General features: G+C 40.0%; 1 protein-coding gene across 1 annotated transcript; it reads right to left on the minus strand.

Annotated features, from left to right (window-relative positions):
• Window positions 1–5,588: 5,588 nt before the first annotated feature.
• Window positions 5,589–16,354, minus strand: faxca (failed axon connections homolog, metaxin like GST domain containing a). The gene is made up of 6 exons (XM_044106282.1): window positions 15,431–16,354; window positions 11,487–11,622; window positions 11,110–11,306; window positions 10,655–10,872; window positions 10,180–10,296; window positions 5,589–9,188 (listed from the first exon to the last, which is right to left on the minus strand). The coding sequence occupies exons 1-6, from the start codon at window positions 15,670–15,672 to the stop codon at window positions 8,848–8,850; spliced, it is 1,251 nt and encodes a 416-aa protein (XP_043962217.1). The 5' UTR covers window positions 15,673–16,354; the 3' UTR covers window positions 5,589–8,847.
• Between the last annotated feature and the right edge of the window lie 70 nt (window positions 16,355–16,424).

Raw genomic sequence — 16,424 nt, forward strand, 5'->3', positions numbered from 1 at the left:
AATATGCCAATTTATAAATGTTGAAAATGTGGAAAAAATATTGTTAATAATAATAATAATAATAATAATAATAATAATAATAATAATAATAATAATAATATGTGTATTGGTTGACTCGTGATTTCCTTTCTGTGCGTCCGTTTACACTGTGTTTTTGCTGTTGGTTATTTCTGTACTTTTCCCCAAAACGCTGTGACGAAACAGACCGAGACTGTCCGACTGGAGCCTTCAGAGGGATCCGGTTTATTTTGGCCTTGCTTCCTTTAAGTAAAATGAACGGGGGACATATTTAAAGTGACCCTGATCCCGTTATTATCCGTTCTGGACTCAGTCAGATGAGAAGACTGTGGTTTTTTATTATTATTATTATAAAAAAAAGGACATATGTATGGCTTTACTTTAATGTTAACTGTATTTTTGTTTTGGGTTTGTTTTCCATGTCGAACTGTGCCAAAGCACAAACACAGACACGTGTTCTTGTGCCACCTTAATCCTGTGATTATGATCTGATATGTAAGATGTTTCTGTGGGGAAATCCTCCAGAAGTCGGAGATCAAATCTCTGGCATATTTTGATTCAAATATTGAACATCAGAAACTCAAATACAATGAAGGAACGTTGATGAGCTGCAGAGAAATTATTATTTGGTTATCATAAATAATTGTAATGTCAATTTTTAAGTCATTTATTTTTCTTGTCAGTCAAAGGGAAAAATAGCAATATCTGAAATATTAATCTGCAATACGCACAGATTTTTTTTTCATATATATATTTTGATTATTGTCAAACAAACAATAACAGACTTTTTTTTCTTTAGATAACAGTTATAATCCTTCAGATGAGTTTGAGTTTCTGGTGTAAAAGAGAGGGGGGGAGGAGAAAAAAAATCAATAAAACCAAAATAAAAATTTATCGACCTGAAATCTGTGATCCAGCAAAGAGGGAAATGAAATCAGCAATTGCACAATTTCTATCTGCTTTTTTGTCATTAAATCGTACTGGTTTTCTACAACCCTGCAGTCTTGCTCCATATTTATTGAGCTCCAAGGCAGGAAAAAGAGGGGGAAACACTTCCAAAACGCTGCTTTTTTTTTTCCTTTTTCTTTTTTCTTTTTTTTTTTTTTTTTTATCTATTCTGGCCTTTGCATTTTAATTACGGACTTTATCGCTTCGTCTCGGTTGCTTGGAAGTGTCCTTCAGCTGCTTTGCAGATGTGGGCACTGATACTGCTGTGCGGAGAGATAGCCACACTCAATCACCTGCATCTGAAATATACACCAATGGTCAGAATAATTGGAAAATTATTCGATAGTGACGGCAAGATGATTTTTACAGTTTCTGGGAGTAAAATGTTTTTATTAGTAATTTATAATAATGCTTAGACCGGGAAGTCCAAAAATATCCAATCATTAAGATGGTCACATGTGAGCAGTTGGAGCATAAAAAAGCATGCAAAGTATATTTATTTGTTTATTTAATCTTAACAATTAAATCTCCCTTTATTGGCAGTCTTCCATCCTAAAGTAAGCTGCACGTTTTGTCCTGCTGATGCACGTAAATGGGAGATGAAAACACAAAACAGTTGTAAACTTGTTTTACGATGACGCAATATATTGTTGAAATATCCCGAAAAATGTTTATTATTATTATTATTATTATTATTATTATTATTATTATTATTATTATTATTATTATTATTATTATTATTATTATTATTATTATTATTATTATTACATCTTGGGTTATACTGTGCGTCTTATCTGGCTTCCGCATTTTTGGAGCGTTCAAAACTAAATGAATAATTAGAATAATGAAAATACAGCTGACTGTGATTTACATTTGGGTTTAATTTAGATCTCGTCTTTTATGGTTTTTAGTTCCGTTTTGTCAACCTAACGGAGTGTTTCATAACGTGGCTGGGCAATGACTGACTTTATTGCAGCTCGCTGCTGTCACCTAGTGGTCAAACACAGCTAAGACTCTATCAATCATCATGAACGAGATACAGTCTCTCAGAGTTCAATGCAAGGTTAATGGCTGCTTGGATTTTATTTATTTATTAGTCAAAAGGAGAAAGAAAAGAGAACACATATTAATGTTGGATAAATATTCCAGATAAAGACCCTTGTCTTCCTCACCACAACTCAGTGAGATCAGTGGTGAGGTTTTCAAAACTCCCAAAGATTTCTTACTGGAGAAGTGCAGCAAAGGCAGAAATTTCAGGGTCATCAAGCTTCCATGACAATTTCAAGGTTTACATAAATGAAGCAGCATAGTACACATGCTTCTCCTTAAGGTAATATATAATCAAAGGGTTAATTTATTTTTCTAAGTCAATTAAAGGTTATTTCTTTTTTCTTTATTACGACTCATTGCTGATTTAAATCCAAAACTGCGTTACTCAGAAAACTATATTATGTAAGGCAATTAGAAATACTAAGTAACGCAGAAATGCAGGCACAATATAAAGTAAGCAGGCATGTACTTCATACTTGGTTGCAGCGTCTTTGGAAGAAAAAACTGGATCCCTTGATCAGCCCGTGGTTCTGTTAAGGTGTTCAGGAAGCACTGGTTTCTTATCAGCTTATCTGCACTGCTTGGTCTGGTGTTTCTCATCTGACTCTTCATAATGTCCGATATATTCTCTATGGGGTTTAGATGAGACAAGTGTGATGGCCAATCAAGCACAATGACACCAAGGTCACTGAGGTAGGCGGTGGTACTTTTTCAGAGTGGACGGGTGTCAAGTCCTGCTGGGAAATGAAATCAGCATCTCCATAAAGCTTGTCAGGAGAGGGAAGGATAGAGTGCTCTGAAATTCCCTGCTAGATGACATCAGTGACTTTGGACTTGATAAAACACAGTTGTCCAACAGCAGCCGATAACATGGCTTCTAAAATCATCATCTGCTGAACTTCAAGCTTCTTAGTTTTTATTCCTTTCCTCTCTTCCTCCAGACTCTGAGACCTTCATTTTCAAATGAGATAATACATTTATCTTCTGAAACAAGGACTTTGGCTCACTGAGAAACAGTCCAGTACATTTTCTCTAGCCACAGGTGTGGCTTTATCTGTTTCTCTCTGTTTCACCCAGATTTGTCTGCTTTTGCAGATCCTATGGGATTCCTTCATATTTTTTTCTAAAATTACCTCAGGGATGGTACAAACCAGACCTATACTCAAATTGTTTGGCATTCGTTGATTGGCCCAAGGAATCCGCAACGAGGCTGCGGTAGTTGGGGAGATGGAGATGTTGTCCAAACCTTTGTATCAATTGCGCCCGACCAGTCCGTGTTGCGTTAACCGGAGATTGCAGTCCTTAACCAACAAACATCCAGAGAGATTTTGAAGAAACTGGCTGCCCAAGGGTGCACACGCAGTAAAATCATCTCTGTGTTGTGTCATTAGAATGAGACTTGACTTGAGAAGGAGCTTTTACTGCTCACAGGGATTCCAAAGTTGTGGCTTAACACATGAGAATATACAACAGTTGTATCCAATGTCCTGAGTACATCTGTCTGGAGGGTCTGGCCTCAGCTGCACTCCACACCTCGTGAATCTCTTAGAAAACCAGAATTGGATTTTCTTCACAATCCTTTCAATGCTGTGGTTGTTTCTGCTGCTTGTGCATATTGTTCTATCCCACGTTTCCTTCCACTCAACTTTCCATTAATATGTTGGACGCAGGACATCCACCTTCCGTAGCTCTGATTTGTCAGTGAGAGTCTGCTGGAGGACTGTCAGCAGTCTATCTTATCATTACTACACATTTATGTACTAAAAGTTTTATTTATTGGACTTCTGTAACATTAAATTGTTCTGAGAAACTGAATTTTAGGTTTTCATGCCTGAACTGGTACACTGTCATGCATCCACATAAGTTTATGTTTTAAAATTACATTTGTGTAAAACTGAACCTGTTTTAGTAAATTGTTTACTATAGTACCTAAAGAGAACCCTGAAATACATTGTTAGTTACTTAACAAAGTTGCATATACTGGTTCCATTAAACTAAAGGTTTTTTAATGTAATAACATAGTGCCACCAGTCAGTTATCATAAATTAACTGTATTGCTTCATGTTCTCAGATTATGTTCTGATTTAGTGAAGTTTGCAGTTCAAATAATACTTTGGTCATTTTATTTTACTCAGTTTAAACTAATAAGAAGGTTGAAATCTAAAACTGTGTTCATTTAGCTGCCCTTCTCCAAAAATCCAGTTTTCTCAGCTAGAAAATGAATGCTAAGCCTTTCATTAAAAAGTCTGATCAATACATGGCAAAAGAAAGTACATTTCAGGAAGAAAAAAGGAAAGACGTGAATACTTGTGGGGTTGTGTTTGGTGTTTCTCTGTGTGAGGGTGTGTGTATATTCCGAGGCAGGTCTGAATCCAGCTCTCTGGAGGACCCCGCTGCCTGAATCCTGCCTTATCATCCGACGGCCATCTGCCCTCCTCCCAGCCCTCACGCTCCTACAGGCATCTCCTGCATTATTCATACTGCATACACACACACACACACACACACACAGCTGCCACCTCTCACACTGTGAATTCCGTCTGAACGGAGATTCTTCAGTATTGTTGTCAGTCCTCGTTTGTTTTCTCCTGCCTCTGTAAAGCAGACTTTGCTGGGATTCTTTTTATATATTTTCTTTTTCTTTTTGCACAATACCTGCATGATGGGCCAGAGCCATCAAACATCGCTCATTTGCTTGCTGCCGTTTCTCTCTTGCTCCTCACTGTGCCTCCTCAACTTGCTTTTTTCACATTCTGTGCTCCTTTTTGTCAGTTTCTCTGGAGCTCCTGGACAAAGATAAGGGCAAAGAGTTAATCCGTCAGCAACATTGGACAGGCTCAGCACCGTCACAGGGCAAACACAGTGGGGCGAGATTAACGGACAGAAGTATAAGGTGACATAAAAAAAAAAAGTGTTTGTCCTCTTTTAGGTTTATTCAGTTTTTTGTCACATCTAAATGTTTCAGATCTTCCAAAAAAGTTTATGTTAGAAATTGACAACCAGAGTAAATGTGAAGTTTAATTTATAGAGGATATACAGTATGTATCCACAACAATCTGGCACCGTGTGAAAAATAATCAACCCCTACACCTGATAACTGCTGGTGTCAAATGTCATAAAACATCTGTGAAAACTGGCAATAGAGGAATATTGGCCGACTGCAAGATCACTTGAGTATCTGTTCAGTGTCGCACCACAGCATTTTAATAAGACTGAAGTTTAGCCTTTAACTTTAACTAGGCCACTCTAAAATCTTGCAATTTCTTATTTTTTTTTAGCCATTCAGAGGGGGGAGTTGCTGGTTTGCTTTGGATCATCATCCTGCTGCATAACCAAAACGCATAGGAGACAATTCACAAATACGATATGAAATATTTTCAACACAAAGCAGAAACAAACCCAGAAATTTCTTTCAGGGTGTAAATAGTGTTTTCATTTCACCTCAAAACCTTGGCTGCAGTGATGCACATATTCCTTTTTTTTTTTCTTACTGCAGGTGACGCTTCTCTGGAATATTAATCAACACCAAGTCAGTAAATAACAAGGACACACCAAAGGCGAAAAAAAAAAAAAATCACAGCTATTTTTAATGAAATATTGAAATGAATCAATTTTCATACAGCCGTTTATCTCTAGTTGTGGTACATTCTGAAAATCTTACACAGCATTTCCTCGTAGGCCATGTTGGCGTTTTAATTAGATTTTATTTTATTTTTTTTACTATCTCTTATTTACAGCCAGATGATATTTCACAAGTTTGTTGCACAAACACGGAGAGACAAAGTGAGGCAGCGCCTAGAGTCTACAAGCCGAAAATGTCCAGGGATGGCGGGGGGAGCGACTATACGCGAGAGTTAAGCCGGTGTTTCTGCAGTTTGGTCGTGTGGCGAGGGAAACCTCCCGTCATCCTGAAAGGAAGGAGGAGAAAGTTTGAACTTCATGCAGCACTTACGGAGAATCACCCGAAAACTGGGTCGATCATGCAAAAAGCGGGAAGCATGAAAATGTTTGCCCAGTTTTTTTTTATGTCTGCAGATCAAAGGAGAATGTACATTATTGCACAGATACACAGCTCAACATATTGTTCTGAGAGCAACATGTAAACATAAGAAACACTGTCAAAATATGAGCACATAAAGACAAGAACAAAACAATTACATTAAATCAACCAGCATTGGTAAAATAATCTAAATATAGTCAACATATATAAAAAGAACTAATACGAAAAATATTTAAAGCATATACTGGCACTCTTGTAAACAATAGAGCAAACCTGAACTTTGTAGAGCCAAAAGGCAATATCATGCAGGAGAAAAATATTAAGATGAAACATTAAAAAAAAAAAAGGTTTGCATTTTTCAGTACTTAATCACATCACTAAACTTCTACTTCAAGGTCTCTCCCATACAGTAACTTGTGAAGGAATTCTTCTTCCTTGATATTAGTCCAGAAATTCTGTAGTTTTTTTCTTGTCTTGCAAAATGCAGCAAGAGCTTTTTCCCATTTTATCATGTTTGTCTCCAGCAGTGCATGCTGTTGGGATTTAAGTGACGAAACAACAAAAAGTAGTGCATATTTTCCTAAACTTTAACAAGTCATTATCTGCAATGTGTGGTGTGGATACCCATGAAAAAAAAAAACCCAAAAAAAACCCAGTGCATCTAACAGCAGAAGTCTTTGCGTGTCATTTAACCAAATCCAGCTGTTCTACAAAGGCCTCAGAGGTTTTTGTCAGAGAGCATTAGTGAACAAACGGCACGATGAAGACCAAGGAACACAGCAAGGCAAGTCATGGAGGAAGTCGCGGAGTCGTCTAAAGCGGGGTAAGGTTAGAAAACAGTATCCCGAGCTCCCAACATCTCACAGAATGAAAACATCATCAAATCCACCAAGACAAGTAGCCAAGAGAGATAACTCTGGAGGAGGTTCAGATTTTCAAAGCTCGGGTGGGAGAATATGTAGATACAATTACCCATGCAATAAGACCTTGAGCTATTTTGCAAAGAACAATGGTCAGAAATCTCTAATCTTCAGATGTGAAAGACTGGCAGCTTTGATGGCAGAAAAAAACTGTTTCTGCAAAGTTTTTTTCTTTTTTTTTTTGCCACAGGGACAATGAATAAAGTTCAGATCTGCTGAAGCTGAAGCAACGTATCACTATTCAAACGCACACGGCAACAAAAACAAAGTGAACCCAAGATTGGATAGAAAGGTGAATATTTTCCATCTCAAGCAGCTTTCCAGACGCCCCGGCTGGTGCACTGTGAGCATTTGTTGACTGACAAACACACATAAGCCCTACACCTTCATGCTGCAGATCCAAAACAACACCACGAACCAGCTGGGGCTTTATCTCTTCTGTAGCTAAAAAATAAGAAATTAACACAACATCAGACTTAACCAGGCAACCTATGATTAAATGAACAGAAGCCTAAAGGCATAGTTTTGTGGGCACGTACCAGCCATGCGCTTTAATTCAACATGTGAGAATTTAGTCTTTTTTTTTTTTTTTACACGCTCTTAATGCTTGAATGCATCTTAAATGTTTCTTTTAGCCAAAGCTGTAGCCAAAGTAAAAACATGATGTGTAAAAGTATAAAACCATTCATCACTTTGCTAATGATTTGTCAGCAATAAAGAGCCAGACTTTTTTCAGTCATCTTTAAACGTGGTCTTTTAAAAATTGCTCTAGACTTATGCAGCTTTTCTCTGATTTTCAAAGATTTGGGTGAGAAAATCGGAACAAACTGTATGTTGTTTTTGTTGTTGTTGTTTTCAGGATTTTCTTTGGCACTAGAGGCCTTTATTGACAGTCAGCAGACAACAAGTGGGCAGAGAGAGAAAGGCAAAGACATGCAGCAAAAGTCCTAAAATAAGTAAAAATAAGTTTAATAAATTTTTAGCCTGTGTGTAAATCCTGAACATTGTTTGTTTTATGCCATAATGAAGCATAGCACAAAGTTAAGTGGCTTAGCAAACTTTGAAAGGAAACTGATTTGTCAGCCATTGATCGAAACCACTTTGAAAAATAATAAGTCAGTCTGGCTCTTTGGAAACAAGGTGTACAGAAGTGATAGATGGCATGTGCACAAATTTTAAATTCCTATGTGGGATACATTCTACTCTTCTAGATGTGACTGCAGGTATTACTTCGATCCGTGTAGCGAAAGCAGATGGGACACAGGACAGAAGTTTTCAGGGGTCTTCTTGCTGATCGAGGACCACCATAAACTGGACTTTAAAGGAGAAACACTAACAATATTTACATTATATAACAAAGGAAATAAGTTTCAGTTTTCAGATTATCTACACACTTTATATGCATAATATAATTCCGTATCCTATCCATTAATTTACTTTGATTCCTAGAAATATTTACACTGAACGGCTTGGATTCAGTCTGGCGTAGCTGCAGGTGTTGACGTAACTTCACCGCGAGGCGTTCAAGGACCAGTCAATGGAAAACACGCACGCGGCTGAATGGTGGCGCACGTTGCTACGAGGAAACACTGCGGGCGCGCGCACAAGTAGCTGCCATCATCACCAAGATGCCAAGTGTGTAAAAGTGTTTTGCCTGCCGACGACGTGGAGAACCAGGAGGAATCTATCAGCAGCAGCCGCCTCATTTTCTCCTTTTAACTTTGCAACCTGTTGCTTTTTTTGTTGGCTGCTTTCTTCCTCCACTGGAGATTTGCAGAGACACCTCTTCCTGCTCTGTAGATCTGTACCAACACAAGGAATCTCCAGCTATTAAATGTTCAAAGAGGTAGGTGAGCTCTAGCTCCCCCCCCGCTGGGTGTGTGTACCTATGAGTGTGTGCGCCGTGTTTTGTCAACACTTGAGCTGTTCTATTTCAGAGCACTCGGTGTCCATGTCGGAGTCATAGAGCGAGTGGCCCGTGGGGTCACTGACGGGCGACGGGGGCTCCTGTGGGGTGGGAGTGTGCGAAAGGTGAGAGAGGTGGGAGAGATGGGAAAGCGGAGAAGTGTGCGAGTAAATCGTCTCCTGGGAGGTGTCTGTGCGAGAGTAGAGGCCCAGGTCTGGGAGCTTGGATGGAATGTCGCTGAGCTCGGTGGCCAGGTCGTAGCGGAAGTCCTCCAGGTCCACGAACCACTCGGGCCAGAAGCGCCGGCGGATGCGCTCACAGTACATGGCCAGGTTGATGAGCTCGCCTGTGAGGGACAAAGAGCTCAGTGAGACGGGAAAAATCACCCATTGATTCACAGCTTTTCCTCTGGAACAGCTTGAAGGAAAACTGTGTTTGTTTGACAAGCCTTACAAGCGTTATGAGGCTTTCAAGAGCATAACGCAGAGAAATTATTTTAAGACATTTTTATCTTTTTAAGGCAAATCATAGTGAAACAAATCCATCACACAGCTACCACAGTGTTTCACTCTGCTCAAGTTTGATTTAATCAGACCGTAACAGATTCTACTACCAAGTTTGAAGAGATTTTAGATTTTACCCTGCATGCTCTCTTCAGAGGAAAAAACTTCAGTTTCGCAATCTAAGCGCTCTGTCTGTTGAGTGCAGAATTTAAAAGGCTGCTGTGACGTGTAGAAGACAAACAGCAGTTTGACATAAGTACCTGCTGCACCTCCGGCTTTGCTGTCAACAGTTTCTGTCTTGTCTTTTCATTTCAGAGGAAATTACTCCAGTAACTAGATTATTTCGCCACTTCTATTTACATTTTTGCCCTGCATTACATTGGATTTTGCTGTTGGCGATACACGCAGATGCAGCAGCTGGTAACTCTGATACGATGTTTGTTGAGGACGCGCTGTTTGCTCTCTCGATGGTGCAGTTAGAGGACAAGAACCAGAACAAACACACTCATAACCACACTCATAACATTCTTCTTCTTCTATTGGCCATCAAACCACTGAACAGTAACGCAAATGCACAAGCAACTTCTTACTGAAGCACTTTATGCCACTTTATTACCACTTATTGCGCTCTTTAAGGAGCATTTATTTATTATCACTGCTTATACGGTTTTAAGATCTGAAATGTGCCGTTTCTCTATTCAATGTTGTGACTTGCACTTCTAGTTTTCTTGTGCAAATGTGTTTAGTCACATTTATTCATTAGTTTACTCAAGAGAAGATTTTTTTTTTGTATTTAGTAAGAAACATACACATTTCTTCTTCTTGCAACCTCACCTTTGATGAGCTGCTCCGGTCGGGATCCTGGTAGAGTCCACATGGCCGGAGCCAGGTGGCCAAACACTGTAGCATCTATTGCTGAAAGCTGGGAGCCCATGATGTACTTCTTATCGCCTAAGTGGGGCAAAGAGAAGGAAATATGTCACCACCAAGTTAACAATAAAATGCAGAGAGGCTTTAGATCATTGCCATTTCGGTTTATGTATGAAGCAGCAGCTGTGGTGACGCTCAGCAGATGTTATATCTGACAGGGACTCCGGATGACATCCAAAAAAACACACTGATTGAACATCAGACCACAAACAAAACAAACAAACAAAAAAAGAAAATACCACCAGAGGTCAGTGTTGAGCTGTTTGAGTTACCGTCTCAATTACTTTGTTGCACAACGAACCGAATGCTTTTAAAGTAAGTTAGATCTGAAATGTAAAGTCTGTTAACAATAGAAACCATCTGATAATCAAAATGTTACCTAGCAAGGTGGCCAAGGTTCGCATGTCCTTCTCCATGAGGCTGTAGACCTCCTCCTTAGAGAACCGTCCAATCCCGTGGCCGTACATTTCCCTCTTAACGATCCCGCCCGTCAGGTGACTCAGGATCCACTTGAGCAGGTCGCTCAATGGTCCGCTCACCGACAGCATCTTCTGAGTCTCCTCCAGGTTGTCCACCCACTGGCAGTAAGCCATAGTCCTGGGACACAAACAGGCGCCTTCGTTCAGCAACGAGAAAACATTTAAGGTCATTCTGTCTTTGGGGCAAAGACTAAAGGAGCATCTAGTTCTTTGGACATTTTACCACTTTGTGACCAGAAATGTCGTTGCGTTTCTTTAAGACTTCATGTGCCAAGCAAATGTAAAACACGCCCCTTGGAGTATTTTGCAAGGCGACAAAATATAAACACTTCTAATGGAATGACTACATTCTCACCAGTAAAAGTGTTCTTCCACCATTTTGGTGATGGCGCGAGACAAGGCCCTCTCCTGCGGCGTCAGGCTCTTGTTCAGGCTCACGCCCAGCCTCTCCTCCAGAAACTCGACGATGAACTCGGTGCCGTAGACCTGCTCCTGGTTGTACTCGATCCACGGCATCTTTCCCTGCGGCGACAGCCTCCCGTCAAAGTAGTTCTGGGGGAGATCCGACACGATTCAGGGAGATCAGAAAGTCGACAGAGCAGACAAGGGTGGAGGGTAGTGGAGGGTAACAGTCAAAGCAGAAATAGTTAGCTCTAGTTCAAGAAGGAGAGCTCTGATTTTTTTTTTTTAACATCGTTCGTGTTTTATGATTATTATTTTTACTGATCACACCTGGTAGGGCAGGTCGGCCATACGGAGGTAGGTCTCCAGTTTAAGGCAGGAGGGGGAGAGGGAAGGGGCCCCAGATTTGGGCCGGGAGAACTGGTGGAGGATGATGGCATCTTTAGAGTCCAGCTCCTCTTCTTTTCTATGTGGAGCAAACAGGGACAGAGCTGAATGTCACAGTGTGAGCTGAGGGGATAAATTGCATCCTCTCAATATGCATCAGCAAACTCTAAAGTTTAATCTCAGGATTTGTAAGGCTGGACTTTAAACGAGTAAAGTTAAACCTAAGGACTAGGTAGCTAACTAGTAGGAAATGTCCAGTACTTTGCGAAGGTGTTTAACCACCATGAGAAGAAAGTGTGCATAGGGACCAAAGTATCTAAAGATCAAAAAGTCAGGTTTTCTGTTACGTGTCAGTAGAAATCAGGGCTATCTGTTTACAAACTAAATAAAACCAAATATTTCTGAAATAAGTCCAGTATTGTTGGAAATAATTAAACAAGTCTCTAAAGGATAAAAAGTTAAAAGCACAGTGAAAATGACAAAAATAGCTACTTTATGTACAAAATATAAAAGTAGAATTTCTTCTTATTTCACAACACTAATATATTGTAGAACTAGGAATGGGTCAGTTACTGTATTGTTTGTTGTCAAGTAACAAAACAAAAAAAACAACAACATTTTAATAAGTATAATGATTTATTCTGATAGGAATAAATTGCTGATAGTTGCACCTCAAAGTTAAATCGATTGACATTTATACATGCTCTAATAAAAAGGACTGTGACATTGTTTTCTTGTTTTGTTTTTTTCCAGTGTCATTTTTATGAGCGCAATAGTAAATATCGATGTATTTGAAACTAATTAATTCCAATTCCAGTGAGTCATTCAGCAGTACAATGTTACTGCTTCTATTGAAGTAGCTTATTTGATAATGGAGTCATATTTGTGTTTGTGGGGGCCGTAGTATATGCTGTGACACACAGTCAAATACAAACAGTCCATTTCCATATTCAGCAATTTTTAAATATTTTAGTTTACACCTTTAACTACATGGTACTGGCACAGAATCAACCCCCACTTATTAAGGAGCCTTCAGGTTTCAGCTCTGCTGCATTTAATCAGGAGTTGAAGGAAAGATTGTTGTAACTGATTTGATTTCTGCTCTCTCTGCAACTGAGAGATCTTTGTTAGTTTATGTTAGAAATGTGCGATGCCTTCCACTGTATTAATACTCGCTGAACTTTTTTACATGTTGTCATGTTGAAAACAAACATCACAGCTCTTTATTGAGCAGGTTTGCATTATAGTGAACAGCGAAAACCGACACGCAACAGTTGTCAAGTTCTGCCACAGATTGTTGGTTTGATTAGGACCATACTTTGACTATGCTTTGATCTGAACCATTTGGTTACTGTATGTTTAGTCTCACTCTGTCCTGCAGGCAGGGGAAAGTTTGCTCCAGTCTCAAGTTTCTTTGCGGTCTCTAACAGCTTTTCTTCTAGGATCGCTCTCTAATTATCTCCTTCCATCTTCCTTTATACTCTGACCAGGATTCCCTTTCAAGCATCCCCACGGCAGAATGATGCCATCACCATGTTATATCACAGGGATGGGCTTTCCTTAGCTACGCTTTCCTTCCACTTCCTGGTTTACGAATAACCTAAATAAAAACACTCAAGTTTGCAATTATATGAAGATAAATATACTTTTGAAACACTTTTGGGATAAACTGTTGATTGTATGTGGACAAGACATAATTTGTACTTTTTTTTTTTTTTTTTTTTACTTATTTTAATTTGCATTTCCTGACAGGCTTATATATTCAGATCAAATATTAATCCATTAGAAATGTTGAAATATACAACAAACACAAGAGTAATGATGATGCAATCCAATCCAGCCCACAGCAATCTATGAACGCTCTGTGAAGATAATTAGATAATGAGCACTATTACTACATCTATTTGGCGTTAATAAACAGTAACTAAACAGAGCTGAATTGAATAAACTGTGCTAAGATTTAATTGTAGAAGGAGACGGGAAGGCAAGAAAATTTGGTCAATCTCTAATGAAGACAAAAGATTAAGACTAAATAATAATTTATTTTTAGTTTCTGCACCAACTGAACACTGTCTACACAAAACACTCTAAAATGGACAGTAAATTGGCACATTATGCCTCAGTTAAATGTCTTTCACAAAAGTGCAAATTCAAAGACAGGATATCCAACGTCTTTATCGGTTCACTCGAGCACTGAACATTTGAACCAGTACACTAAAAACTGACCATCACAGAAAATAGAGCCGGAAAGTCCAACAGTAAGTCAACGCAGCCCTCTGGGCAAAAGATGTTGCATGTCAGTGAAGCATGATGCTGTGAAGTCACTGTTGCACAAAGCCAAAAAAAAAAAGTGTAAATGTGAGTCACGTGGGGGGACGGAGGTCATCGTGGTGCAGCTGAATAAACAGACAGCTGAGTGGCTGCCAGCCTACAACCACTGAGTCAGAATAACAAAGTATTTTCCACTGTCAGAGATAATCTATGGGTCATCCTGTTGATATGAAGCCACTTATAGGACAGAAACACGCCTACAAATGGTCATGCTGCAGGGAGCTGTCCACTAAGTTCAGGTGCTGAAATGTTTTAAGACACCAAGCAGTATCTGAGGAGCTGTCTGATTCCGTGTGGGGCTGAAAAGGTTCTCCCACCCAAACAAACCAGATTCTTTTTTTCTAACAAAATCAAAGACATTAGCTTTTGTTATCGGATACAAATATCTGTGAGCTGGTAATACGATACAGAGCACACGGAGGTATTTACTGTAACAGGCGAACGAACAGCTTGATCTTATCCTGCTAACCAACCCCTCAACCTGACCGTCTTGGGTTACAAATACGCAATAAATCTTTTAATCTAAATAGTAAAATTCTTGATTCTCCACTGACTTTAAGATAAATAGTAATTATTTTGTACGGTAAGCCAGTGGAGAAGGGGGGTTTACTTGTAAAATGGAGTGGAAATAAAGTACCCAGGTTTTAATTTTAGAACCAGAAATCTGAAAAAAATGTGGCTGGCATAAATGCATTCATCCCTGTTTAGTCAATACTTTGTAGCATCACCTTCCACTGCAAATATAGATGGACTAAACAATAACTTGTTTTTGTGTGAACCATTCCCCCACAGCCCTCGCTGTATTCTTGTAGCTGTAGCTTTAAACAGGATGTTCTTTTTGCCAATTTTCTACAAATGGTTGCACTATATTTTATTCAGTGGTTTCAGTGTGGAAAGGGCTGAATACAAATCGAGGTTAGTGCATTTCAGATTTGAAAAAATATGTACATTTTTGCTTCTGCTTCTCAGCTTTGGTGTGTGTTGGTATCTCGTGTAAAATACCAATAAAACACATTACAATGGATGCAAAAAAAATAGCAGAATGTGAAAAAGCAAAAGTGGGTTGGATACTTTTAGATCACACTAGATTAAATAAATCGCAAATGTCTGAAATTGGCTGTCATTTCGAATGTTGTGTAAAAGTGGGAGGAAGCTGAAATTTATTTAACTTTATTACATCATAAGTGAGGCGTTTTGTCATTGAGATGCGGACAAGTCCTACTGCTGCTCTTCTTTAAGTGAATTGATGCCATAGTGGAGCCAGTCGACTATATGCATTGGTGTGTTTGTGTTTGTGAGGATGGAGCTGGAGGAGGTGGGGGTTCCGTTACGTCATAACCCACTCCTCACGATTCCTTATTTTCTGCCCGTCTGCGTCCTCACCTCGCCCAATCAGACCAGATTAAGTAACATCAAACCCTAAAGGGAGGATGCAGCAGAAATCAGATATCTAAGACGATCACAATTCACACAGTGCTTGCTTTTATCCAGCCGAGGCCTGCGGAGGGTTCAGGAGGAGCGCTTCTCCTCTGACTGTCTCCGTGTTGTTTTTCTACCTGATGGTCAGCAGTTCGTGCAGCAGATAGGCAGCGGCAGCCAGCAGAGCGCCTCCGGTCACATACAGAGTCTTCCTCCACCACGAGTCCGAGCCCAGCGCCGACATCATCCCGCCGTGGTCCTGCAGAGGGTGGGCGACGATGTACCCGTAAAGCGACAGCTGCTCATCGAAGCTCCGGTTCCGGCCGAGAGCAACCACACACGACCCCGTCCAGGCGAAGCCGACGACGCGCCAGTACATGCTCGGTGTCCCCCGCAGCTTTCCGCCTCGCTTTGGCAGGTCGGGTCTGCATCGGCGGAGGCTTCATGCGTCCCGACCGAGGCGGGGGCAGAACAGCGGGAAGAGCCGGGGGGACACAAGCATCCCGTCCGGGGTTTATCCTCCAGCTACCGGGGAGGACATACTCTGAAACCCGTCCTGAGCTTTCGGATTTGACCCCCCCCACCCCCCGTCTTCTTCTTTACATTCTGTCAAGGATGACCAGCTGACAGGCAATTTCCGGTTATATTTTTCAAAGTAAAAGTAGTTTTTTGTTTGTTTTTTTATCTCATGAGAGTTCTATATAACCTTGCAATTTTCCTGACGCATGTTTTCACCTTTTCCAAAGTCATACTCATAAAGAAGTGCCAGCATCATGCTGTGACTCCCCTTTATTTAGCAGGGATGGGGTAACTGTTAAACAGAAGACAAATGGGCCTGATAGTGAAGTAAACCTGAAATGTTGTAAAACATTTTCAGAGAAGACTGCCTTTTTGCCCCACATGCAAAATTACCTAGTGTGGAAAAGGACTTGCACCATATATTACCATACACACATCTTCCCTGCAATAAAATATAGTGGCAAAAGAACTATGCAAAAGTTGGAATGACTTGATGGGAAGATAGAAGAAAGAACAAACTTAGTAATCCTGGAAGAAAACTCTAGAGGCTGCAAAAGGTTTGAGACTGAGATTAAGACTGGTCTTCCAGCAGAAGAACAACTCTGAGCATAC

This window comes from Gambusia affinis, linkage group LG22 (genome assembly GCF_019740435.1).
Source record: "Gambusia affinis linkage group LG22, SWU_Gaff_1.0, whole genome shotgun sequence".
NCBI classification, from domain to species: Eukaryota; Metazoa; Chordata; class Actinopteri; order Cyprinodontiformes; family Poeciliidae; genus Gambusia; species Gambusia affinis.